The following is a 27,256-nucleotide window of genomic DNA, read 5'->3' as shown; positions in this document are numbered from 1 at the left end:
CAGAGCCCAGCTCAGGGATGGTACTCAATTCTGCAATTGTTTGTGAAGGAGAGGATATGAATAAAGAAGGCCCTTTGATGGACGTGAGTATCAAAGATGCCAAAAGGAAACTGATGGGCTGCTGTCCCCATCCTTGAGGACAGTGTTCAGAGAGGCCCTCTGCTGACATCAGGTCAGTTTAGCTGTTCACTCTGCTGTTTCTAAGCTCCCTCCTCCCCTCCTCCCCTTCCTCCTCCACCTTCCATCCTCATCCTCTTTCTTCCCTTCAGTTAGCTTTCCTGACCCGACCTCTTCAGACCGCTTTGCCATCCTTTCAGAAAAGCCTCCAGGAACGGAAGAACTATTCTGAGGAGAACAGTTCCATTTTCTCCTCCCAGGAGGGGCCCAAAGGAAAGCTTTCTTTCCTGGCTTCTCCTGAGACAAAGCAGTTTTCAGCCTTATCACAGCCAGACGTTGGCTGGGGCTACACAGACTGATCCAACCGTCTGCCACTCACAAAATAAAGGTTCATTTCATCATCCGTCCCCATTTTGGTCTGTAGGGTGCCAAAGGAAATAAACTTTTATGTTTTCAGAATCCAGACAGTTAGAGTTCAGAGAACCAAACCTTTTTTTTTCTTTCGTTCTTTCTTTCTGGAAGGGAGTTAAGGGTCTGCATTCTTTCTTTAGGAGACAAGAAAGTCAGAACTGCTAAAAGCAGGATTTAACTAGAAAGTGCACTACACAAGCAGGTCGTACAATTCCCAAACCTTCACACCTATAGCCACAGGATCTTGTGTTAATACAGGAGGCTCCTGTGCCTGACCCGAAAGCGGAGCACACCACCTCACCGAGAATCCTCCAAGGAATTAGGAGGAGGCTGCAATGGGATGCACACGGGATGTGTACAGCAACTCACTTATAAACAATAGTTGGTAATCCAAACAAACCATTTGAACAGGGCAGGGAAAGGGGTGGGTGATAAACGGCCCACCATCTAGACCCTCTCATTTGGTAGTGCTAAGCCTTGTAGAATCGCCCTGTGTCTCCTGGTAAAAGGGAAGCTCACCGCCTTGGGAATCTCCAGTCCCGGGTTCGTGTCTCTGTTCATCTGTTTCCTAGGGGTATTCATGCAAGTTCATTTTGACTTCTCAGAGCCTTGGTTTATTTATTGTAAAATACAGGCATCAGACATTTACTACCAATGAACAACAAGAGGATGACATATGGCATGAAAGCAGACTTTGCATGAGCCCTTGTACCTGTCCCTTTAAGATACTGGTCACTTTGAGGGGCCAGACCCCATAGCTTGAAGAAATCAGGCCACTTCCCCCTGCAGCTCTCTTTGGGACAGAGAAACCAGGGGCTGCTGGAGGATTTAGCAACCCTTCATTTATGGTCCTGCCTGTACCTGGCTCCTCTGTGCTCCTTGTCCTGTAGGGTACCCCAGACTAAATCATGTGGTATGAAGCCTCCTGTCAGGGGCTGATGGGGGCATTTCTCCGAAGCTCTCCTCTGGGCCTCCGCTCATCACTGACCGCGTGCGCTCTCTCTCTCTCTCTCTCTCTCTCTCTCTCTCTCTCTCTCTCAGGTTAAGCTATTTCTCCAGTGGAGCTTCTCCTCTCTGAGTTTGAAGGGGAGACCCCTTTCACCTTTAAGTCACGTCATCTTGTCTCTGACCCAGTGCATTCTGTCCACTTCCCACCTCGGGGTCCAGTGTTGGCTCTTGTGGCTGGGAGACATCTATTGAGTTCATTCCAGAAGAATAACTTCACATCAGCTCTTTCCCTGAACCCACCCACCAACTGCCACTGCCCTCTTCTTCCCAACGTGTCAGAAACTCCCAAGCCTTGTCCAGATGTTGGGAATTGAGCCAAGGGTGGTGGCTCACACCTGTAACCCAGCACCCAAGAGGCTCCTGCAGGATGGTTGTAAGTTTGAGGCCAGACTGGGCTACAGAGTAAGACCTTGTCTCAAAAAAACAACCACCCCAAAAATTTGGAATTCCAACTAGTATTATGACTTATGGAATCCTCTCCCAATTGTAGCACAAGTAGACTAATAATAGAGTATTACATTTGCAAACACAAACACTAATTCTAATCTAGGCAAGGAACCCATTGCGCTCTACACCTTCCGGGCAGAGCTTTATTTACACTTTATTATGTGTAAACCAAGGATAAAGAAAAAAAAAAAGTGGGGGTGGGAAAGGAGTGAACAAGACAGCGTGGGGTAAAAGAACTTGCCACCAAGCCAAGCCTGATGCCCTGAGTTCAACCCCTGGAACCTATACGGTAGATGGAGCAAACCAACTCCTGTGGGCTGTCCTGTGAGTCCCGCATGTCACCATGGTAGCCCACATTCTCTCTCTCTCTCTCTCTCTCTCTCTCTCTCTCTCACACACACACACACACACACACACACACACACACACACACACACAAATGCTGTTGTTTTTTAAGTTGAGGGGTTTAATGCTTATAAGTAGTTTCGTACAATAAACCCTCAAAACTGGTCTTTCCTGGACGCTCCTTCCTTGGGTTGTTTGTAGGTAACTTTGCTTAGGATGAAGTCCTTTTGGTAAGTATTTGGGTTGTGAAGTCCCCAGGCACAAGGATCTGGTCACCACTCTGACCTTGAAAGACATTCCCTGGCTCACAGAACTTCGGGCAATTGTGGGGTGAATGTCTCGGACTGCTTTGTCCCTGGTACTTAATTGACTCTTAAAGGCATATAATCACGGCCACCAATTGCTACACAAGGGCAGTACCTGAGAACAAAACAAAAAGCCAAGCAAGTGTGGTGGTAAAGCCACATCCTTTCCAGAATTAAAAACCTCAGAGAACAGTAGGGGATAGTCCTGCATGAAAACCCAGGGATGAGCTGAGTCTAAGGTTTTTGTTTTAGAGGAATGTGAGGAGGAAACTGATAGATGTGTGTGTGTGTGTGTGTGTGTGTGTGTGTGTGTGTGTGTGTGTGTGTGTGTAAAACAAGCCTGGAATAACACAGCGAACTTAAGAAGGAATGGGAGCCACTGACATCCCTTCCTGTTCCTTGTGTGCATACAACCACATGTTTGGAACTTCGGACATGAATTCTTCCTTTTCTGAACACATCAAACACGACACTTAAAGTTTCCAAGATTCCAGTTATGACGGCTAAATTGAAATGTTTCGACATCTGCCCTATTTTTCAAGCAATTTCTCAACCCGAAAAGCCATGCCAATTACTCAGCATTTAGCTCATCTGACGGAGACACTGGGAGGCCAACTGCAATCTTGAAGCTTAACAGCACAAGAGGAAAGGGAAGGAAAGACATTTTCTACCTCGCAGACGTGTGACAGGACACATCATGGCGTCTGGGTGCTGGTGCTGCCTCTTCTACTAAGCTAGCTGGGTAACCTTAGCCAACTCTCTCTGAACTTCGTCATAAAAGACCAGGTAGATTTAGATAAAGGATGAATTTGGATTCCAAGGAAGGCTACCCGGAAGTCAACGAACCCCTGGAGATCATTGGAAAATCTGATGTATGTAATGTATCTTCCTCTAAGACAGTGGTTCTCAACCTTCCTAATGATGCAACCCTTTAATACAGGTCCTCATGTTGTGGTGACCCCCAACCATAAAATTATTTTTGTTTCTACTATGTAACTGTAATTTGGCTACTGTTATGATTCGTAATGTAAATATCTGATATGTGGGATACAAAGGGGTCATGACCCACAGATTGAGAACTGCTGCTCTAAGAAATGGTTTTCTTAGATTCTCTGAGGGGTCTGAGTTCAAACTTTGTTTTCATTTTTTTTTGAGACAGGGTTTCTTTGTGTAGCTTTGGAGCCTATCCTGGATCTCCCTCTGTAGACCAGGCTGGCCTCGAACTCAAAGAGGTCTGCCTGCCTCTTCCTCCCAAGTGCTGGGATTAAAGGTGTGCACCACCACTACCCAGCCTGAGTTCAAACTTTTAAGAATCAGGGATTTGGGTAGTAGCTTAGACCCCCCCCCCCAGCTGTGACAATTGTGTCTATGTTTTAAGACATCTGTCCAATAGTCCACCATCATTAGGCACTTTGATGGAATCCATCCATCCATGTGATGCACAGCTGAGCATAAGACGTAAATAAGTTAGGACAAGACATGAGTCCACTGGGATCATAATGCTATTGTGACCATCACCACTGATGCAGGAAGATGAGGGAAAGACATGTGGTCCCGCTCAGATCTGTCATTGCACTACACACCCATGAAGGCTTACATGCATGTGAGCCTTCCTCAAGTTCCTTGCTGGAGAACCCAGCTCCTCCCCTGTCCTCTCTGAATGAAGTGTTTGTACTCAGCATTAAAAGCACTGGGCACTGGGCTAAGGATGTAGCTCAGTAGGAAGAGAGCCTGCCTAGCACACTCTAGGTTCCATTCCCAGCAGTGCGTGTGCGCGCACGCACACACACACACACACACACACACACACACACAGAGAGAGAGAGAGAGAGAGAGAGAGAGAGAGAGAGAGAGAGAGAGAGAACAAGCATGCAACCACAATGGCTCCTTTACATTTTTACATGCTAACCTAAAAGTTAAGTTTTTAAAATGACAAAGAAGAAAAATGAATGAGAACTACTAAAGACTTAGGAGGCAACAAAAGGTCAGAGAATCATAGAAAAAAAACTGAATTAGAGACCCTCCACCCCACCCTCTTTTTACACATAAGAGGGATGGAGCCAGAACCCAGAGAGCTCGCCACTTCCCGATCCAAACTCTTTGCTTCCTATTGGCTACCCGACAAGACAGCAGAGTGTAGGATGGGAAGTGTGGATCACGTGGGATCCAAACATGACCACTATTACAAGAAAGCCAGGCGACACATTAAGGGGGAAAAACCAAAACAAACCAGACTTGAATAGCAAGAGATGGCTTGGAATGGTATCGGAGGGGCCAGGGCCCCTCTTCTCCGCTCCTTAGAGATCACTGCCTATTTGTATGTTCACATCGAAGAGGTGGGGTACCTGGCCTCACTCACTAGCGGGTTCAAAGAAAGCAAGAATTCAACTGGCCTACCCTTGCTCAGACTATTAAAGTCTCCCATCCCGCCCAGCTCTCCTGCTTTTCTGTGCATTTTCTACAAAAGAGATTCTAATGCAGCCACCCATGAGAGGAAACAGCATGACCCCCCCCCCCCTTTAAAGAACCAGTAGAATAAGAGAGGTGTTTTTTTGTTTTTTTTTCCAGGCAAGTCTGGATTTTAATTTTGGCTTTGGTGAAGAGTCCTCCACATCCCCAGGCTCAAAGCCATTTTGCAAAGCGGAGCGGATCCACCCAGCGCAACTGCTTTCCTTCTGTGCCCCTGAGGTCATTTGGAGAGGGGTTCCCTTCAAATTGCTCCCTTTTGATGCCTGTCTCTGACCTGAAGAGTTTAAGCAACTTAGATCCAGGACATCCTGAGTCTGAATTTGCTAATAGCCAGATGAGGCAAAGAGCAGGTATGAAGAAGATTCGGTTGTGAGAATTCCAAGTCAGTCTTCCTCCTTTCTCTTCTCCCTGGCCTTTACTGTGCAAGACGAACTCAAGAAAGAAGTCCAGTGGGGAATCAGCTCAGCAGCTTATTTTCCTTGCTAAAGTAAGAGCTCAACAAAGACGAAACAAAGACCGGAGGAATGGCCCAGAGGCTGAGAGCACTTGTTGCTCTTGCAGAGGTCTGGGCTGGGTTCCCAGCACCCATGTGGCAGCTCACATAACTCCAGCTCCAGGGGATCCGATGCCCTCTTCTGACCTCCCTGGGCACCAGGTATATACCTGGTACACACGTACACATGCAGGCAAAACACTCATACACACATAATAAGTAATCTAAAGTAAGATTCAAAAGCAAATAAAGAAGAAACAGTAAATAGGTCGTCACATCCTCGGATCTCTGTCTCGGTCGGACCCTCCTTCCTCAGCTGCCTCCAGCCACTTGAACCACGTCCCTCTTCGCTTTGCGTGGCACACACCACGCACAGCCTGCCTTCAAATCCCACCTCTGCTCATTATGAGCTTGTGGCTCTGATGGAGTTAACCGGACCTCCGTACACCTTGATTTCGTCTGCAATATGAGTTTAGGCCTATCGGGTATCCAGTAGGGCTGGCGTGGAGAACAGAGGCATTAACAAAAATCACCCACAGTAAAGTGCTCAGGATGTAAAGGACTCGAACGGTAAGTTGGCTCTCATAAGGCAACACTGAGTTTGACTCTGTTGCACCTCTGAGGGTTGGTAGCTTAGAGGTGTGACTCTGAAAGGCTGACAAAGGTGCCATCTAGCTATGCCAGCTGTGCTGCAACAATTGGCCAATATCTCAGAGAGCTTAGAGAAGAGCCCCTCCCCTCTCCTCCTCGGGCCTCAGCTCTCCTCTGCCTATACCTTAGCCCGCCCAGCCTGGGGGCGGTACACAGGCATGCCAACCAGTGTGTAAGTTTTCAGAGAATGCGGTAAGCTCTGCTCACCATGCCAGGTGGCTCCCTAGATCTCCCTCACCTCTGCTGGCTCTTCTGGGCTCCAGCCTCCGTCCAGCTCCCGGAGATACTGGCCCTGGAGCTTGGAAACACCCTAAAAAACCATCTCGTTTTCTTGGGGGAGAGCTACGGAAACAAAGCTCTATGTAGTAAGCTGCCCAGGGTCACCTGGCTAGTCAGTTCATGCCCCCTGTTAGTTCCCCTCCACCCTGGGGTCCGGCACACCTGGCCTACTCTTCGGATTTCTGAACTCCTGCTAACTTTGGGTTTGAACTCCAGGTGGACAAGATCTTCGCTTCCTGACACACGCCTGGACTTCAGTCACTTGTCCTGCTGTCTTCCCGGCCTGGTCCCTCACTGGCTCACAGACCCCCTCCAGCTCTTTCCACACGTCCCTTCTGTGCCCTGGCCCCCAAAGCTGCCTGAGTCCAGCCCAGGCATGCCAGCCTGTGACTTAGGGCATCCCTGCCTCAGAAGACCCGCCTCAGGAGACCCGCCTGGTAGCCACCGCCTAAGTAAAGACCACCCAGCCAGGCTCTTTCTGCCCCGAGCCAGGTTCAGGAGGGGGCAGAGTCTGCTCTTTCCCTAGGTCGCCTCCTTTGCTGCATCGGTTTCAAGGACTCCAGGCTCCCTTCGCCCAGGCTCGACTTCACATTCCTGTCCTCCGTTTTCTCTGCTTCTCTGGCTTTTCCTTTCTCTCTTTCCCGGGGTCGCATTCAGCCTGCATCTCCTGGGGCCACCTGGCTTCTTGGTGCTTCTTGCACCCTGCCCTGTTTCCCTCTTTACCCTTTTCTCCTTCCTTCTCTCCTCCCTCTCCTTCCCTCTTCCCCTTCAACACATCTGTTTCTAATCTGAGCGCTCAGAGGCGCCTGTTTGAAACAAAAAGCTCCCCCCACCCTCAAAACCTGGCACAGAAAACCCTGGATGAGCCTTTCCTCCCCAGCTCTCCACTTTCCCCTGGTACTCCTGAAACCAAACCACGCGCTGAAAAGTACCCTCCACACCAAACGGTTCTCCGCCAAACTCCACCAGGAAACGCCCCCACCCCGTAGCTGGCTGGAGGGCCCAGATGTGTGAGACATTTCGATGGCCGACTGGGCGGTCCTCCGCTGCCAGATGCGCCCCTCGGTGGCGCGGAGGCAGGGACCGAGTGGTTGCGGCACTCCGGGACTGCAGGGACCACGGTGCTGAAAGGCGGGTCTCCACCCAAACGCAGGGTGGCGTTTGCCCGGGGCCATCCAAACTCCCGCCCTCCCCAAGGCACTCACCTAGCCAGAGGAAGAAGAGGGACATCCCGATCCCCGGACACGGGCGCTTCCCGGCTCAGCGCTGCCCGGCTGCAGGGAGACCGAGCGCAGCCGACGGACCTTCTGCTAGCAGGGCGCGGCGCCTCGGGGTGCGCGCGGGGGGCTGCAGCCATGTGCGGGCGCCGGCCCCGCGCCCGGGTCCCTTGCGCTCTGCGCTCCCGGGGCACCGAGGGCTTCTAGCCCTGGCTCCACCAGCTGGCGCCGGGACGGGGGCCGGGCCCAGGGTCAGGGAGGAGAAGGCGAGGCGGCAAGGCGCTACCGCTTCGTGGAACACTTTTCCCTGTTTGGAAAGAAAACCGACTGGAGAAAGAGAAAAAAAAAATTGAGCTGGAACCACACGGCTGCCTCCTACCGCAGCCCCTCCCTCCATCCCTCCCCTCGCCCTCCCTTCCCTTCGCTCCCGCCCTCCTTCTCTGCGTTTGGGGTTAGCTGCTGGGGCTGCTTTACCTCCCACCCGGGAGGGAGGGCCGCGGCCCGGGGTGATCGAGGGGGGCGCTCGGTGCCAATTGATGCGGTACAGGAGAGAAGCTGCAGCAGTTCGGCTAAGAGCCGGTGGATGCGGCCTTCTCAATTCTGTCTTTTCTCTCCTAGATCTCTCTACTCTTTTGTATATTTTTCTCCCTCACAATGCTCTATGCTCTCTCTCTCTCTCTCTCTCTCTCTCTCTCTCTCTCTCTCTCTCTCTCTCTCTCTCTCTCACACACACACACACACACACACACACATTTACATTTTGGGCGGGGGGCGGGGCGGGAGGGGGGGAGACAAGGCTATATAGCTCTTTGTTGGCTTGGAAGTCTATCTATGTAGACCAGGCTGGCCTCGAACTCACAAGGCTAAGAAAGATCTATCTGCCTCTGAGCGCACCACCACACCAGGTTTTGTTCACATTCTTGCTTCTCCCAGTTTCCTCCTTCCATCCTCTCCCTTCAGGTTTCCCCAGCCTCTCATTTCTCCTCTCCTGTCCCTCCCAGGTCTGGTTAGGTTGGTGTGACGTCACCAGGGTCACCATGTAAATAGTGGGCTTGTGCAATAGTGGGTCATTAAAACAGTTTTTCTGGCCTTCCTGTTTGGACCCTTCGCTGCCACATAATGGCCTTTGTGTTTGCTCCCTGTCTTTGCTATTTACAGTCACTTGCTGTTAAGTCTGCACAGGGCTGAACCAGCCACTCTCCCAGAGAAGTGGGCATGTGGGGTTCAAGGAAAGGGTGGCGCTTTAAGAAGCAGCGTGGTGATGCAGACCTATATCCTAGCACTTTGGAGGCTGAGGCAGGAGGATAGCCAAGAGTTCACATCCACCCTGGGCTATTTAGTGAGTTTCCCAGCCAGCCTGAGTTAGGTGTAACCAGCCTTGCAGGGATAAAGAAATGATAGACACGTGAATCCTGCAAACTGGTGGTCAGGCTACTAAAACAACGAATCCCCAAAGCTGGAATTCCCCCAGGAATTTCATGTTGGGAGAAGAAAAAGTCTAATGTCTAGGACAGCCAGAGAGAAAACTTTTCTCCTGGAAAGGAATTTACAGTTTGTTAGACCACCTGACTAGAGACAGAAACTCAGTGATGGGCAGGCCCACACCTCCATGGGAACTGCTTAGATGTGAACAACTCAGGCTCTGCTTAAGTATCAGCTCCAGAACACAGAAGATGGATTGGGGCGGAGTGCCACCGTGTCTCTGTCCCTCTCTCTTCCCAATGAGATTGCATTGAGCAAGTCTCCCTTTCCTGTCCCAGGATTACTGCACAGGAGGTGGGCAGAGGGCGAGGGACTGGTGCGCACACGGAGAAAAGCCTGGAGTCCCTCTTGCTACTGAACCTCCTGTGAGAAAGGACCGGAGAAGGAAAGGTGCGGCGCGCCCCGACCAGCGGGGAAGCAAGACACGACTCCAAGATTCTTCCTCTATCACGGTTTTATTGAACGCTGCTCGGTTATGGCTTCTCGGGAGAGCTGGTACGGGAGGAGGGCCCCGGGCGCCGGGGCAAGCTGGCTTATATGCAGGTTCTGGGGGCGGAGCTTGGGCGGTAAGCTGATTGGTCAGTACTATCGGGCGGGAGAGCGACACGTTAGCATTCGGGATAAACAGGAAACCAGCGCCATCTTGTAATGGCGTTTGAGCCAGCGGACTGCTGCAGTTCCCCCTTTTTGTTTTTGGCAACCCAGAGCTAGGAGTCTCCTCATGATGAGCTTCCTGCTCGATGGGCGAGTGCTGAGTAGGAGGAACAATGATACTCTCAAAACGGGTGCAATGAGCATAGCTCTCCGTGTGCAGGAGCAGTATCATAGGCTTCCTAATCGGGTGCAATGGGCAGAGCCCTCCGAGTGCAAGGACAGCCTACAGTTCCCTCAGCTGGGCCAACCAGATACTTGGGGAACCGCCAGCATCCAGGGCGGCCATAGCATAAGTGTACGCTCTGTACGATTGCGCTTTATCAACCTACAGAGGATCCAACCCAGTATGACTAGACCAATCAAGCCCACTGTTCCCATCGCCCACACCCCAGCCCATTCCTTCACATAAGATGCAGCTGTGACCAAAAAATCAGTAAATTCTCCCAAGGTGGTCAAATGAGCACGCGTCTGATTTAGGGCAGCAATAGAGGCGGTGAAATTCAATTGTAACATTTCAAATTCTCAGGAAGGTCAGCATCATCTTCTCCATCTTCCTCATGTTGTTGTACCCCTCGTGTTAGTCTTGTCGGCACCCAAATCGGGTCTCTTGCATTCTGTGGGAAAACACAAAGAGATCCCCTTGACCTACGTAATACGGGGTCAGGGCCCATCCATTTATTTGTTAGCACATCCTTCCATAACACCATCTCCCGAAGGACTGGTGTTACGCCCACATGGCGATCAGCAGAGGTCTTAGATGCTTCATCCAAAGTTAAAAAATTAAGAGTGAAAAGAGCCAAGGAGAGGCGCTCGCCAGGGGTGCGCCCTATTCCCCCTTTTTGTTTTTGAAGCAGTTCTTTAATAGTACGATTTGCACGTTCCACTATGCCTTGTCCCTGTGGATTATAAGGGAGGCCAGTGGAGTGTTGAACATCCATTGTTGCACAAAAGGAATGGAATGAGGAAGAAGTGTAAGCCGGACCATTATCCGTTCTCAAGAACAAAGGCTTACCCCAGCTGGCCCATGCAGCTAGACAATGGGCAATGACATGGCGTGTCGTTTCACCAGTCATGGCAGTGGCAAAAATAATGCCAGAAAAGGTATCCACTGAAACGTGAACATATTTTTGTTTCCCAAACTCTGAGATGTGGGTAACATCCATTTGCCACGAGGCTAGGGGTTTCAGCCCTTTGGGGAGAACTCCTATATGCGGTGGATGGTGAAAGGCAACACATTGTTGGCATTTTTTGACAATATTACGAGCTTGTTCCCTGGAGATATTGAACTTCAGGCGCAAGGTGTTAGCAGATACATGAAAATTATCATGGAACTTTTGTGCCTGTTCACAAGGTGTACTCATAATCCAAGCAGCTATGGCTATGCGGGTGGCCTCATCTGCCAACGTATTCCCGGCTGACATTGGCCCTGGAAGCCCGCTATGTGCTCGAATATGAGTCACATAAAAAGGTTGAGAGCGAAGTAACATCAAGGCTTGAATCTGTCTTAATACCGGCGCCACCATACTAGAAGGTTGTATATAGGCAGCAATTTCCAAATTTTTAAGTAAATTGACAACATATAGGGAATCAGAGACCAAATTAAAAGAAATATTAGGATATTTCTCAAAAACCTTTTGTATAATAAGACATTCTGCTACCTGAGGGGAGGTGGTAGGAAACTGGAAACTGTAGGTCTGACCATCGATGGACATGGCACCCTTGCCGGTCTTTGAGCCATCAGTATAAATTACAGGGGCATTCATGATGGGATTTTGAGATGTGATTCGAGGAAAATAAACAGTATCCTCCGAGGCAAATGTTAACAGAGGATGTTTAGGGTAATGGTTATCAATATATCCTGCAAAACTAACCACAAGAATAGCCCACCATGAGGTCGCACCTGTTAAAATCTCAATTTGTTCTTTGGTGTAGGGCACTATCAATGTTGCTGGTGGCTCGCCGAAAAACTCAAGGCACCACTTTAGACCATTTAACGCCTGCCTTGCCACTAAATCGGGATAATAGTGGACATTTTTAGATCCCAATCCTTGTCCATGCAGCCACCAAAGAGGTCCATTCTGCCAAACCACTCCTAGAGGGACAACCTTTGTGGGGAGGATTACTAACTGGAATGACTGTGTATAGTCTAATCTCTTTAATTGAGCTGTTTTTAACGCTTCTTGTATCTTTTGGATAGAATTTTGAGCTTCCAATGTCAATTGTCGGGGAGAGGTCAAATCAGGATTACCTTCCAATATCTTATATAGGGGCATAAGATCTCCTTTTGGTATTTTCAAATATCCCATTAGCCAATTAACATTTCCTAAAAATTTTTGAAAATCATTCAATGTATGAAGGCATGAAGTTTGTAAGGTAATATTCTGGGGCATAATCTCATCTGGGGAAATACGGGTACCAAGAAAATCAACAAGTATGCCCTTTTGTAACTTCTCAGGGCTAATATAAAGCTCTGCATTTGCTAAAGCTTTCAAAAGGCTTTGCAAGCATTCTTCGACTTGCTTAACCTTTTCTCCAGTTATAAGAAGATCATCCATATAGTGTATAATTTTCAAATTGGGAAACTGACTTCGAATAGGGTCAATGGCGCGGCCAACATAAAGTTGGCACATAGTCGGGCTATTAGCCATGCCTTGTGGTAAAACTCGCCATTGAAAGCGTTCATCAGGAGCTTCATGATTAACGGCTGGAACTGTAAAAGCAAATCTAGGTCTATCCTCTTCATGAATGGGAATAGAAAAAAAGCAATCCTTTATGTCTATTGTTATCACAGGCCATCCTTTTGGTAATGCTGTAAGCATAGGGAGACCTCGTTGTACGGGTCCCATAATAACCATCTGTGCATTTATGGAGCGTAGATCATGTAACAATCTCCATTTTCCTGATTTCTTTTTAATAATAAAGATGGGAGAATTCCACGGTGACGTGGAAGGCTCAATATGATGTAACTGAAGCTGCTCTGCAACTAATTGTTTTGCCGCTTGGAGCTTCTCTTTTGACAAGGGCCACTGAGGTGTCCAAACGGGTGTATCAACTTGCCAGGGTATCTTTAATGGTTGCTTATCCTCAGAGGCCCCTATGAAAAACCCAACCCTTCTCTATACCTATGGGATGACGGCTGAACTGGACTACTTCTTCCCTGAAGGTTCCTTCCCAACCCCTTTCCTGGAAAATATCCCTGTTTCCTCATGATAGCTTGTGATGCAGGGGAATACTCATTGGTAAGCTGCAAATGCATCTGTTGTTGCACATCCCGTCCCCATAGATTAACGGGGAGTGATACAACGAAAGGCTGGAACTTTCCTTCTTGTTCTTCTGAGCGCCAAGTAAGCTCCTTAGCGCTCATGCTAGGTGTTTCTTGGTATCCTAAGCCTTGAAGGGACTGGGAGGCGATAGTAAGTGGCCACTTTGAGGGCCACTCTTCCTGTCTTATGACACTCCGGTCAGCTCCTGTATCCAATAATCCAAGGAATCGCCTTCCCTCTATTATTAATTCTAACGTAGGTCTCTGATCCAAACCCATGGCAAGCATGAAGGCATTTTTCCCTGTAGATCCAAACCCATTAAGGCCTCGTTCCCTATCAGAAGCGGGAAATCTAGAATGATGAGAGGGGAGAACCAACATCTGAGCTATGCGGTCTCCTGGAGCAATTGAAAACAATCCCTTGGGAGACCAGCACATAATCTTGATTTTCCCCTGGTAATCAGGGTCAATAACACCTGGCAAAACCATCAATCCTCTAATGGAACTACCTGATCTCCCAATTATAAGGCCCACCTCATTTTTATTTAATGGATTCATAAGATCAGTATCAATGGCCTGCACCCCCATAGAAGGAGTCAGTACCATTGAGGAGGCGGCACACAAGTCCAACCCTGCGGCTGCTGACGTGGCTCTTTGCCCTGATTGGAGGGAGGCGGGGGGAATTCCCCCGATGCCTCGTTCTGAATAGCCCCGAACACTTTCGGGCCCCGGGGTCGCGGGCCCCGTGATCCGTTTTTTGAGACCGCAGGGAACATCGGCTGGAGGGGCTGCCCATTAACATCTTTCACTGATCTACATTCATTTGCCCAATGTTTTCCCTTTTTGCATCGGGGACAGGTGCCTGGCATCCTCTGTTGGTTTCCTCCTGAAGGAGACCGACACTCTTTCTTTAGATGTCCTGGCTTTCCGCAATTATAACATTTTCCTTTAGAGCCACTTCCTCGGTTGACAGCTGTCATAACTGCTGCAGCGAGGCCAGCATTGGTGAGAGGGCCCCCTATCTCCCTACATGCTTTCAACCAAGCCTCAAGCCCCTTCTGTTTCCAGGGCGTGATAGCCCGTCTGCACTCCTTTGTACATTGTTCATAAATAAGTTGCTGCGTTAAGGGGAGAGCTGTTTCCATATCCCCAAAAATTTTTCCCGCAGCATCAAGCATCCGGGCTACGAAATCAGCAAAAGGCTCATTTGGTCCTTGAATGATCTTAGTAAGGTTTCCACTCACTTCTCCTTTTCTGACCAGTTTTTTCCAGGCGGATACGTGTATCTCTTTCACTTGATTGTAAATTTCAATGGGGAAGTTTATCTGGTTATTTACCCATTGTCCTTGACCCAACAACATATCCGCCGTCCAGGCTGGCTGGCCATTTTGTGCATTACGCCGGGCCTGAATTTGGGCATGGTCTGTGACCAGAGACCTCCATTCTAGATAAGTACCAGGGGGTAAAGCTGCCCTTCCAACTTCCTGATAGTCTGCCGGAGTCAAAACATCCTTAGCTATTCTGTCTAAAATAGACAGAGGATAATGGGCAGTTGGGCCATAGGTCTGAACTGCTTGTACTAGATCTTTTAACATCTTGTAAGATACAGGCTCATGAGACCTGACCTGTGTGTTTGGGTCCTCGAACACCGGGAAAGCATTTGCTAGTTTAGTCCAGGTTTTGGGAGGAATGCGATGACTTCCTGCGCAGCTTCCTGTACTCACTTGTGAGTTAGGAGCGAAGGGCGGTGGTCGTGATAGCTCGGCTCCGGGCCCTGGGCCATAGCTTTCACGCTCATACCCCGCAGCCTCCCTTTCTAGGTCTATCTCATCCTCAGTATCTAACTCTGAGTCAGAATCAGACAAATTAATAGCGGCCAGCTCCGACCATAGGTACGCTGGTGCTGAAGGTTCCCTTTCTGTATGTTGTAATTTTTGTTTTTTCTTTTCTCTTTTATTTTCTTTATGTTTAGAATTTTCTTTGCTAGCTTCTGTTTCCTTACCGGTTTCGGACTGACTATCCTGCCATTCTGCCATAGCCTTTCTCCCCTTTGCTACTGCTTCCTGTGCCTTTTCCTCATCCAGACAAGATTTCACCAATCTCCAAAAAGGCAAGGTGGCTTTTCCTAGATCTTGTTTGTGTTTTTCTAAATCTTTTCCTAGCTTTTCCCAGGAACTCATCGTGAGATCACCGGATACCGCGAACCATGGCGCATGTTGATCTATCTCTTTAAGCGCCCTTTTTATAGAACCGGAGGAAACATTAATATCCCTTGCACCCAGTAATTCCTTCACAGGTTTGACAAAAAACTCAATATGTGAGTCAAAGTTCCCCATCTTTGAAACTGATTTCTCTACACCAGGTTTACTCAAAGAAAACAACGAGCTAACGAAAGACTGTCCCCACTAAGGAGCTTTACTTTCATTTCGCTCGCAGCAACACAAACTTTACTTTCGTTTCGCTCACAGCAACACAAACAAGTTTCCTCCGCGCGGTGGCAGCGCAGCCAAAAGCAGCACCCAATCACCAAGATAACCCACACAAAAATTATCAACGGGAAAAAGTCCAGCAAAAAGGCAAGATTGGTGTCATAGGCGTCAGTCATACCTTATGAGTACTCACCGTTCCCGTGTGAGGTTCTGAATCTTCGGCCCTCCTCCGAGTCGTTCGCAAGGTCCGAAGTTTCCCGGGTTTCGGCACCAGTTGCGGCGCGCCCCGACCAGCGGGGAAGCAAGACACGACTCCAAGATTCTTCCTCTATCACGGTTTTATTGAACGCTGCTCGGTTATGGCTTCTCGGGAGAGCTGGTACGGGAGGAGGGCCCCGGGCGCCGGGGCAAGCTGGCTTATATGCAGGTTCTGGGGGCGGAGCTTGGGCGGTAAGCTGATTGGTCAGTACTATCGGGCGGGAGAGCGACACGTTAGCATTCGGGATAAACAGGAAACCAGCGCCATCTTGTAATGGCGTTTGAGCCAGCGGACTGCTGCAGAAAGGGTGGAGGGGGCTGCGGCTCCCCTCACCCTAGACCAGTTCGCTCTAGTTCCAGCCCATTCATGTCCCTGGAGAACTGGCTGAGGGTGCTGCCACTCACCTTCAGTTCCACCATGGGGCCAGAGCCTAAGCAGCGCTCAGCTGAGCAATGGGCAGGCCCCCGCTGGGGGCTGCCAGGCTGCCCCTTTTCCATCCCTCCTTTCTGGCTCCCTTAGGCTCCCTAGGCTTAGGTCTTTGCAGTTGTACTGAAAGTCAGCCCCATTTCACAGATGAGGAAAGCAGAGTCCAGGAGAGACTGCACAACTTACTTAGAAATGTTGTCAAAAGCCTGGGCTCTTCCTGGGGTTTTGGGATATTAACCCCAAGCCTTCCTTCCCCCTGACCCCACCCCCTTCTTCTCCTTCCCCACATTCTGTCCTGAGAATCCAGGCCAGGCTCCATGCGTGGACATTCTTATTCTGTTTTAGAGGTTAGAAAACCATATCTTAGGAGGATAAAATATTCACCCCTAGCTTGGGAAATGCTAAAACCCCTCCATTCCAATAATCGATAGCTTAAATATATTACTTTTCTAACAATTTTTTATTGATTCTTTGGGAATTTCACATCATGCACCCCAATACCACTCATTTCCTTGTCCCTCCATAGCTACCCCTCACCCCTCCATAGCGCCCCCACAAAAAGAAAATTTAAAAAATTAAAACCAAACCAAAACAAACAAAAAGACCCACTTCACCTCTCCATCTTTCCCACCTCTTCAACATTTCTTCACTCATCTTAGTGGCATCCGGAGCTGCGGTGTGTCACATGATAGACTCTTTGATCCACTCTGCTTTACTTGCAAATGTTCATTGCAGTGAGTTGTTGGTCTGGTTCAAGGCTCTGGCTTCTGGCACACCATCAATACTGGACCCTCACTGAAACTCTATTCAGATGTCTGTTGTCCTGAGTCATGGAGAGCCTGTGGCTTTGGTTCCGCAGGGCCGGTTCCTTCACACATTCCAGCAGGTCATAGATGGGGTAGATGTTTCGGTGGGCCCTGGATCTGGGTCTGGGTGGTCGCTGATTTGGTCAGTCTGGGGCCACTGGGACCGTCTACCTCTGTCAAGGGAAAGAGCCAGCTCTTCTACCCCCATGCCATCAGGGCCAGCTCTCCCATGCCTGTGGTGAGAGGTGGGGCCATCTCTCCTGAGTGTGGGGCCGGCTCTCCTGTGAGGGGCAGAGTAATCTCTTCTGCTGCAGTGGCCAGTGAGGGGCAAGGCCAGCTTTCCCAGGGCCAGCAAAGTGTGGTGCCGGCTCAGAACAGCCCTAGGATTTTAACACGCATGGTTCCTACGGTTCCCTGTGGTAATGTGGGCCACGGAGATCAACACAGACCCCAGCTGCAGGAGAACCATGGATCTTCAGCAGCAGATGGGCCCGGATGCCACCATGGCCCTGTGGCAGTGCAGACCACCAAGATCAGTATGGTCCTGGAAGCAGCATGGCTCTAGGACACCAATGTGGTCTCAGGTGGCTGACCAGACCTCAGGTGTCTACACAGCTGTTGGGGATAACAGGAGCCATGGACATCAACTGAGACCCTGGCTGCTGTAGAACCATGGACCCAGACATCCCTGGGCAGCAGCTCAGGCATAGATGTCACCATGGCCCCAGGTGGCAGCACAGTCCACTCAGATTGGAATGGCCCCAGTGGCAGTCTGGCCCTTGGACACCAATATGGCCCCAGGTGGCAGCCCAGGACCTGGGCATCCACATGACCTTTGATGGTAACAGCAGCCATGGACATCAACACAGACCCTTGCTGTTGTAAGGTCATGGACCCAGACTTGGCTCTTGGCTGCAGCTTGGGGCCCCGATGTCACCATGGCCCAGGGTGGCAGCACAGGCCACTTAAATCAGTATGGCTCTGGTGGCAGTATGGCCCTCAGACACCAACATAGTCTCTGATGGCTGACCAGACCCTGGGCATTTATATGGCCTTCAGTGGTAACTGGAGCCATGGAGCCATGGACATTATGAAATATTTAAAAGGTTTCTTTGATTCTGGTGGTGGTGTCTGAGACACGGTCTGACTAGGTGATAGCTTTAGTTGGCCTGGAACTCACAATGTAGTCCAGGCTGGCCTCAAATTCCTAGACAGCCCCTGCATTTGCCTCCAGAGTGCTGGGATTAAAGGCATATGGCACCATAGCAAGCAAAGTTTTCATTTTTAACCACTTATCTGATAGGGTATATCCACAACTGTAAATTCCATGTGAATGTGTCAAAAAGTGAATTCTTTATGAAGGCTGGGGCAGGTAGGAAGGAGATGATAGGAAAGACACTTTCTTGTTATTTCTGATTCACAGTTTTTAAAAGTGCTTGACATTATTTCAGACACACCAAAAAGTAGTAAAAACAGTACAAAAGTCCCTGGGCGCCCTTTACTCGGCTCCTCCGCTTTATTGCTTTTTAGGAAAGGTGCATTTGCATGCTTCTAAAGCACTCTTTCTGTTCCACTGCTACGCTTCTCATGGCTGCTGCTCTGGCCGGAGGGATGTGGACCTGAAGACAACCATGTGTAAGTCTAGCAGATGTGTGTCTAGATCCACATCACCCAAGCTGAGGGCATCAAGATGCCTTGGGCCCTCGGTTGTTAGTCATCGGCTGGGATAATTAGATCATACGGAGATGTGATCTTAAACACTCCCCTTTCCCGGGTCTGAATCTTGTGGCTGCTAGGAAGCTGATGCATCTTTCTTGGGTGGGGATCTTCCACTCCAGGATATGACTGTCCTAAATCCAAAGCAGAACTTCTGGGGACAGTTTACAATAGTTTTCCATGGTCTGCCTATGCTAGGTCCTTTGGGAGAATGCAAGGTTGTGACACTCTTACCTTTAGTGGACCATCAAGTCCTGTGGGAGAGACTACTTCAACATGAGAAATGGTTCAACAACAACACAAGGAAGTAATGCCGTTAAGGTTCCAAGTTAACTCTGACAACGACAACAAATGTTGGGCATTCCCAGAAAGGCAGCACACTATGGAGTAGGGTGGTTGGAGAACGATGCCTCCGTCTCAAGGATGAAGAGAACTGACATAGAGAGGACCTGGCAAGGACCCTGGGTGGGCATTCCCGCTCAAAGACATGGAGTCTACATATTTAGGACACACTGATTGAAAAGAAAAAATGAAAACGAAAATTACACATTGAAGTAAAACGCCTAGGAACGTGGGACTGAAGTAAGATTGTGAATGCTTCTGACTGTGAAGGGTTCGGGAATCTGTTCAGCACCTTCTCATCAAAACCATGTTAACAGGAAATACCTTGATGACCACAGGTTGGCGAGCAATGGAGAACCTTAGCATCTCCCTCATGACCATCCATTTTCCCACTCCAGGTTTTCATATGAACATTAGACATTGTCTCAGTGTTTTGGTTTTCTGTTTGTCTGTTTGTTTGTTTGTTTGTTTGGTTGGTTTTGATTTTGTTTCTTTTGATTCAGAGTCTCATGTAGCTCAGGCCGGCCTTAAACTTGATACATAGCTAGGAAGATTTTCAACTTCTGACCTTCTTGCCTTCACTTCCTGATTGTTTATATTACAAGTATGCACTCTCACAGCCCAGCTGTCTCCAGATTTTGTAAAGAGATATGAGTATACAGCTTCAAGAGTCGGTTAGCTGGAGATATATCTCCTTCAAGAAGCCCAGGGATCAAGCCACCATTCCACATGAAGCAGGCATGGTGGTCCATACCTGCAATCCCAGCTCCCAGAGCAAGAGACAGGATTAGAAGTTCAAGATCATCCTCAGCTGCACAACAAGTTTGAGGCCAGTGTGGGCTACATGAGATCCTTCCCTCCAAGAAGAAGGAGGAGAAAGAGGGAAGGAGGAGGAGGAAGAGGGAAGGAGAAGGAGGAAGACAAAGAAGAAGGAAGAAAAGAAGGATGGAAACTAAGAAGGAGGGACACACATGTTGTTAGCTGTTGGTGGTGGCATGTGCTTGTAATCTCTGTATGGAGGAGATTGCTGTGAGTTCAAGGCTGGGCTACAGAGTGAGACCCTACCTCAAAACAAAGAAGAGACACACATATTTTACTCTTATTCTTGTTCTCTGGGACGTCAGAGAGTGCCATCCTACCTCTTCTCTAGGAAAGTCCTGGATCCTGCACGGGGTTGGGGGTGTGTGATGCCTTGGAGGTGGCCTCGGAGCTAGTTAGAACGTATTGCATGTAAAGCTTTATAGTGGGAACACAGGAAAACAAACAGAAGGTACGTGGAAGAAAGACTGGACAGGACCAAGCGTTTAACAGTCACCGTGGATGAGAGAGAATGGGGGAGACAGAAGAGGCACCAAAAGTGACGGGAGGGGACCTCATACAGTGTTCTACATGCCAAGCGTGTTTCGTTTGGAGACAGGGTCTTGCTGCATAGCCCTGGCTGGTTCGGAATATGTTATACAACACAGGGTGGCTTTAAACTCATGGCAGTCCTCCTTTCTCTGCCTCCCGTGTGCTGGGATTGCAGGCATCAGCCACCGTACCAGGTTTTCTATGTGCTAAGATAAATGGCATCCATCTATGTACTTCACACTGTCGCACTACAGCGAGGAGGCTGGGTTTGGAGAATGAAGCCAGCTGTACTGCATGCCATGGGTAGTAAACAATTAATTAAGGCAAGATGCAAAGTCAGGAGAGCCAAGCCTCTTAGACCTCACTGCCTTTGAATTGGACCTGACAAACTGGGGAAGTTGAGTAAGTCAACTTGTCAGGCTAAAAAAGATAAATGACTCAATTACTTCGAGAGATGATAACGTTGAAGGACGACAGTCATCATCAGTCCATCTGTCATCTATATTCCTGTTTTCTTTTTCAATCAATAATTCAGAGTTGAGGGTATAACTCCATGGCAAAGCATATGCCCAGGGAAAACAAAATAACAACAGCAACCCTCCCCCCTCCAGCAAATCCATTAGGTACCTAGTATTTTTAGTCCAAGCACTAAAAATCAATAGTGACCAAAGCAAAGTGGTCCTTGCTCTGAAGAGTTTGGTGTGAATTAAGGGAGATGCAAAAAAAAAAAAAAAAAAAAAAAACAAAACAAAAAACAAAAACAAAAACAAAAAAAAAACAAAAAAAAAAAACCAATCACGGAATGAGAGAGTGGAGCTCATTGTGGAGCTCACAGCTCACTTACTACATGGATGCCAAGGACAAAAGTCTGCGACAAAAGCCTATAAATTCCTTTCCATCCACAGAAGCCACCAGGTGAACTGAGCTGAGTGCCTACAAGTACCTCCGGAAGTCATGCAGGAAGAAGCAGCCTGCCTCCATGAGCTTTCTTTTGTGGGTCCCCTGCTGGCAGCACTGTTAGTTCTCTGGGATCCACAGCCCTGCACACCCCACCCAGCAGGCTGGAATACAAGACCAAGCAAGGCTATGCCATATACAGGACTCTTGTGCACTGTGGTGTCAGCAAACAATTCCAATGGGTACCACTCACGGTCGGCCTGTCTGCCACAGTGCCAACCTGGCTAGCTAAAGTTTCCCCGAAGCCTTCGTTCTATCTATTGTGGAGGAACTAGCTGGATGGGGCTTTGAGAGTCCTGAATTCTTACTAGGTTTGGTAAAGATCCTCATACAAATTATTTGAGGTTATCCTCATTGATTTATTCCATAACGATACCTGGAAGAAATCCTGATACCCTGGTGGGTCACCAAACTCATCCACAAACCCAGAGAGGTGTGGACTGCTATTTACAGGTTGCCAGCGTTGGAAAGGGATCACACTGTTGATGACTCTCATTGGGCCATACAGTCTGGAGAAGGCACAGTACTTTGAAGCTCCACTGTTATTACTAACGTAGTGATGTTTGTAAAATTCATACCTGATAAACGACTTAGGCTGATTGAAAAAAAAAAAGAAAAAGAAAAAAGAAAAGAATGTCTACAAACCGAGGGGGTGAGGAACACAGTGGAAAGTCAAAAAACTCTGATTTTTCCCATCCTGCTGTGAACTGTGGACCACATTCCTCCCCCGCCCCCCCAGTACCAAGGATGACACTCAGAGCATTGCACATGCCGGACTAATGGGCTGCAGTAGAGATATCTGCAGCACAAATGTATCTTTCAGTGTCATTGGGTTGGGGTCCCGGATCCACCTGTGCGGTACCCTCACAGATGAGGTCCGAGCTCATGAGCATGTTTGGGGGGATGGATCTGCGGGTGGGGAAGGGTTCTGGGTTGCAGGTTTGGTAGTCATGAGTAGGCCCCTGATCCGCTGCACCTTCCCGTCCTCTGCCTGGCATCACCATGGCGAAGAAATGACTTGGCGGTGAAGGTGCCCGCTGCAGTGTCTAACACATACGGGACTTGGTAAATATTTGTTCCAACTAAAGCTGGAGTGGAGTTCATAGAATTCCATTCTGTGCAGTATACAGAGCCAATTTCTGTCTCATTTCCTTTTTCTACTCAAACAAGTTATCTTTATATATTCTTTCCTGTCCTACGAAGATGCTTCCTCGACTTGGCTGTTCAGTGTGTTTCTTTTTATGGCTGGACAGTAAGAGGCCCCAGCTGGCTTTTAAGGTTCTTCCAGGATAACTTTAATGGAGGCTGTGCCTGAGGGCCCTGTGTGCTAAGGGAGGCTAAGTAACGAAGTGTTCTCCTCACCTTGGGAGAGAAAGTGGCTGTTTTCTTCCTGAAGGGCCAGGACGAGGAAGAGGTAAGAGTGTCTGGATCGTGTTCTAGCCTCACAACTCATGGAAGAAGTCCCAACCTCCCACCTGTGGGGTCAACTGAAGAGGTAGGGACTTGCCGGGGCTGCTGTTTCTTGGAGGATATTTGTTCACGAACGAAAGATCTTAACCCATCTCTGCAGAGACACCCAGGATTCAAGGTCTGTCCCTCTACCTGGTGGGGCTTTGAGGGGGGCGTGGGCTACTCAAGAGGAGCAGATTCACAGCCAGAGCCCTTGCAATCTGCTCCTCCTCTTCTCTGGGAGCAGTGTGCTCAGGGGCTTTCCAGAATTTCCATCCTTCCCCTTTTAGTTCTTAGGGAACCAAAGGCGTTTCTCATAGTCCAAAGTGCATCTGAGAGTTGTCTTCATTATCAGCACGACTGGGTTGGAATCACTATGGAAACACACCTCTGGGTTTGTTTGTGACTGTCTTTCCCTAAAGGTTAACCTGAAGATGGAAGACTCACCCTGAACGTGGGTATCACCATCCAATAAACTGAGGCCCTAGGTGGAATAAAAGGGAGACTGTTAGCTGAGTACCAGTATTCTCTTTCTGCTTCCAATGACCTCCCTCACTCATGCTCCTTCCAACATGCCTTCCCTGCCATGATGGAGTCTACCCTCAATCTGTGAGCCAAAGCAAACCTTTCTTTAGCTGCTTTTGGCAGGGATTTCATAACAGTAGTGAGAAAAGCGTCTATTCCATGGGTTCTCAACCTGCGGGTTATGGCCCCTTTGGGGTCAAATGACCCTTTCAGAGGGGTCACGTATCAGATATCCTGCGTATCAGATATTTACATTCCAATTCATAACAGTAGCAAAATTACAGTGATGAAGTAGCAGTGAAATAATTTTATGGTTGGGAGTCACCGCACCGTGAGAAACTGTATTAAAGTGTTGCAGCATCAGGAAGGTTGAGAAAAAAACTGCTCTGATTCGGTGTCCCTAACTGGAGCACAATCCTTATAACCCCTTCCTGCCTGCATGATTTCATAGCAGCGTTTCTCATCTGGCTGTTGAGAAGATTGCTAGAGTCTATACGGAAATGCCCCAGCACCGGCATCTTGGTGTTCAGGTTAGCTCCCTTCTTCCTCCACAGAAGTGCGACAGTCTACGTCCTGACTGCGGCTCCTACTACCTGAGGGTCCTTTCACATCTCAGAAAAGAGGATGGCATCTCCTTCTTACTTTACAAACGGGCAGAGTCTGGTGACTCCTAAGAAACACACAGCAAAAGGGATAGAAAAGAATATTCCTAAACAAGGCATGTGGTGCATTTTATAATCCCTGGAGGCTCGTGAGTTCAAGGCTAGCCTGGGTTACAAAGACAAATCCGATCTTAAAAATAATTATTTATTTTTAAAAAAGTGTTTGCCTGTCCTGGATCTCGCTCTGTAGACCAGGCTGGCCTCGAACTCTCAGAGATCCACCTCCTGCCTCTGCCTCCCAAGTGCTGGGATCAAAGGCGTCTGCCATTGCCGCCCAGCTTTAAAAAGTGTTTTAGGGCTGGAGAGACGGCTCAGCAGTTAAGAGTACTGGCTGCTCTTCCAGAAAACCTGGGTTCAATTCCCAGCACCCACATGGCAGCTCACAACTGTCTGTAACTCCAGTTCCAGAGGATCTAATACCCTCACACAGACATACATACAGGCAAAACACCGATGCATGTGAAATTAAAATAATAATAATAATAATAATAATAATAATAATAATATTTTTAAAAAATGTTTTGAAAGACTATCCTGATGTTGTTTCCTTTCTTCTCGTTGTTCTCCATCTTGGGGTTGGCAGGAAAAGGAAAGGAAGGGTTCATTCCAGCTGAGCATGCTCAGAACTGTCCCCAGGACACCGCAGGAGAGCACTCGGGGTCAGATTCTGAGGGTGACAGGAATATCAGAGAGACCTGACCTACCGCCCTGACGTCACTGTGAAGGACAGTACCTCAGAGGGGACAGCTGCAGTCCCAGGGCCACACAGCTAGCTGGCAGCGTGGAGGCACTAAGAACCTTCCTCTGACTCCTAATTGCATGCTCTTGCCACTGTCCCCCACTGACCTGCTGTGGTTTCCGAGTGACGTCTCCTCCAAGGCAAAGAAAGGCCACCTGGAGGGTGAGCAGAACCATGCCCACCCTCATCCTGTCACTGAACTGTGACCCGGTTGACTTTTCCCCCCCAAGAGTCTAACACCATTTCCCTCTGTTGCTATGGAGGCACCTGGCAGAGAACAAAAATGACCTAACCAGGAGACAGAAAAGGTCTTTATCTTCCCAGCTGTGGCGGGGAAGATCAGTGAGGTTCCTGCCAGCATGAGGGCCTGAAAAATGAGTTCCAGCCGGAGTCCACAGTCACTCTACGGCTGTGCAGCTGTTCAGCTGGATGGCCTAGGAGTGCCTTTCAATCCAACTTCCTCATTTTGTAGCTGGAGAGCCACCCAAGGGAAGTTCTAGCTCAGGATTAGGCTCCAGTCAGAGGCACAGCCCAGTCTGCAATCAAGCTGCCTAGTCATGAGTCCTTTTCTCTTCCTGGAGTGTGGACATATAGCTCACGGAATGGCTCCATTTTTTTTCCCAATGGACCAGGAATGAGAACAGAAAACTAGCTGGTGGCCACTGGCAGAATCAGGTGTGATAGCACTGATAGAGGACCTGGTTTTTTTTTTTTTTTCTTTTTTCTCTCCCTAGTAGTGGATGAGGCTTAACTAAAACCATCCAACAAGACTGAGGAGAACGCAGCCCATGCAGAGCCTGGATAGGTCTCGGTGTCCAGCCTGTGAGGAGCTTTTATGGTTTATGGCTGAGATGCTCTGAGCTGTCAGCAGCTGCTCACAGCTGCTCATTGACAAGACTGATGTGTGCGGTGGCCAAGCTCAGGAGGTGGGAGATGGGGAGGAACATTTCCCAAGCCCAGCAAGCGGAGAGACTCATGACTCAGAACCAGGCTCTTGCATCTTCCCCAGCAATTCCAGGAGGCGGGGGGAAGGTGAGTGACAGCTGTGGCCCAAACCAACAGTGTTCAACAGACAGCCGATGGTGGTGGGTGGATGTCAGCCAACCGAAATGGGCGCTTCCAGGCATCACCCTTACTGAGCCAGCTTGAACACATTATGCGTCTCTGTGTCTCACGTACCTCTCTGGGGAAAATAAGGAAGCTACGGCCTTGTAAACCTCAGTTCTTTATGAAAGTGAGCTAAACATGCCAAGGAGTCCACACGGAACCTAGATGGAGGCCACGTTCTTTCTCGTGTTACTCAACTGCAGCAGAGAATCACTCAGCCCACAAGCATTTGGTGTGAACCTGTGTTAGACACAGCAGACAAACAGAGAAAACGGAGCCTGGGTTCAGGACTCAGAGCTGACCTCTCCTCCTACCCAGGGGAAGCACAAGCAGATGCAGATAGACACTATTTACTGGCTGTGGTGGGACTTGAACTAGGCAAGGTTGGGAGAGTTTCCAGTCTCACCTTAACAGCCCAAGCCTTCCCAGTATTCCAAACCACATTGTGGGAATTTAAATGTCTGGCCAGGTGGCACAATTACAGCTCTAGAGACAATCAGATGTAATTACGTCTTATGCTCACAGAGTACTTTTGACGTCTTTTAAAGATCCAATCTAACTTGTCTCTCTGAAGCTAAGGAAGAAGGACGCTCCACAGATTTCCTTCATTCTACAGCTCTACAGTTGTTTGGGAAGGGCACCTCTCTCTCCCCCAGGGCCATCTCATCCCTCCCACAACTCTCCAAATTCATCTTCATCCACACAGACTCATGGCTTACCTGTGTGCACATGTGTGGTTCCCCAAAGGCATGGGGAGGTGTGGTTTTATCTGTGCAGTGAATTCACGCTCATCGTAAAGCCATGAACCTTCTGGGGGAAATTCTGTGTTTTGGATTCATTGTCCCTCAGCACAGTTATTATGCTGCTTCCCCTGGGAACCGGTGCATCTTTGGGAGGTTTCTGGACCGACTTAACATTGGTGGGTCAAGCGGCTTCATTGAGGTCATTTTCTAAGCCAGGCGGTGGTGGCATGTGCCTTTAATCCCAGCACTTGGCAGGCAGAGGCAGGCAGATCTCTGAGAGTTCAAGGCCAGCCTGGTCTACAAGAGTTCCAGGACAGCTAGGGGTGTTACACAGAGAAACTCTGTCTCAACAAAACAAAACAAAACAAAAAAGAAGTCCATTTTCTAAACCCTATGAATAAGTCAACCTGAATAACTATGAATTTTGAAAAATCATCCATCTGTATCCTCATTAAGATCACACACACACACACACACACACACACACACACACACACATGATAACAGGTGTTGGCATAATTGAGACCCGTATGTACTATTGGTGAGAATGTAAAATGGTACAGCCATTATGGAAGAAAATATTGAATTTCCTTTAAAAATTGAAAA

At 48.7% G+C, this 27,256-nt stretch overlaps 1 protein-coding gene across 1 annotated transcript in view; it reads right to left on the bottom strand.

Moving 5' to 3' along the window:
• Positions 1-8,045, bottom strand: part of Clmp (CXADR like membrane protein) — a 106,967-nt gene extending 98,922 nt beyond the window's left edge. The window contains exon 1 of the mRNA XM_059267664.1: positions 7,731-8,045. Coding sequence (XP_059123647.1) covers positions 7,731-7,755 — 25 coding nt within the window. The 5' untranslated portion in view covers positions 7,756-8,045. The remainder of the gene's footprint in view (positions 1-7,730) is intronic.
• Between the last annotated feature and the right edge of the window lie 19,211 nt (positions 8,046-27,256).

This window comes from Peromyscus eremicus, chromosome 7 (genome assembly GCF_949786415.1).
Source record: "Peromyscus eremicus chromosome 7, PerEre_H2_v1, whole genome shotgun sequence".
Lineage (NCBI taxonomy): Eukaryota > Metazoa > Chordata > Mammalia > Rodentia > Cricetidae > Peromyscus > Peromyscus eremicus.
The sequence above is the reverse complement of the archived record's forward strand: the minus strand, read 5'-3'. Positions and strand labels throughout refer to the sequence as shown.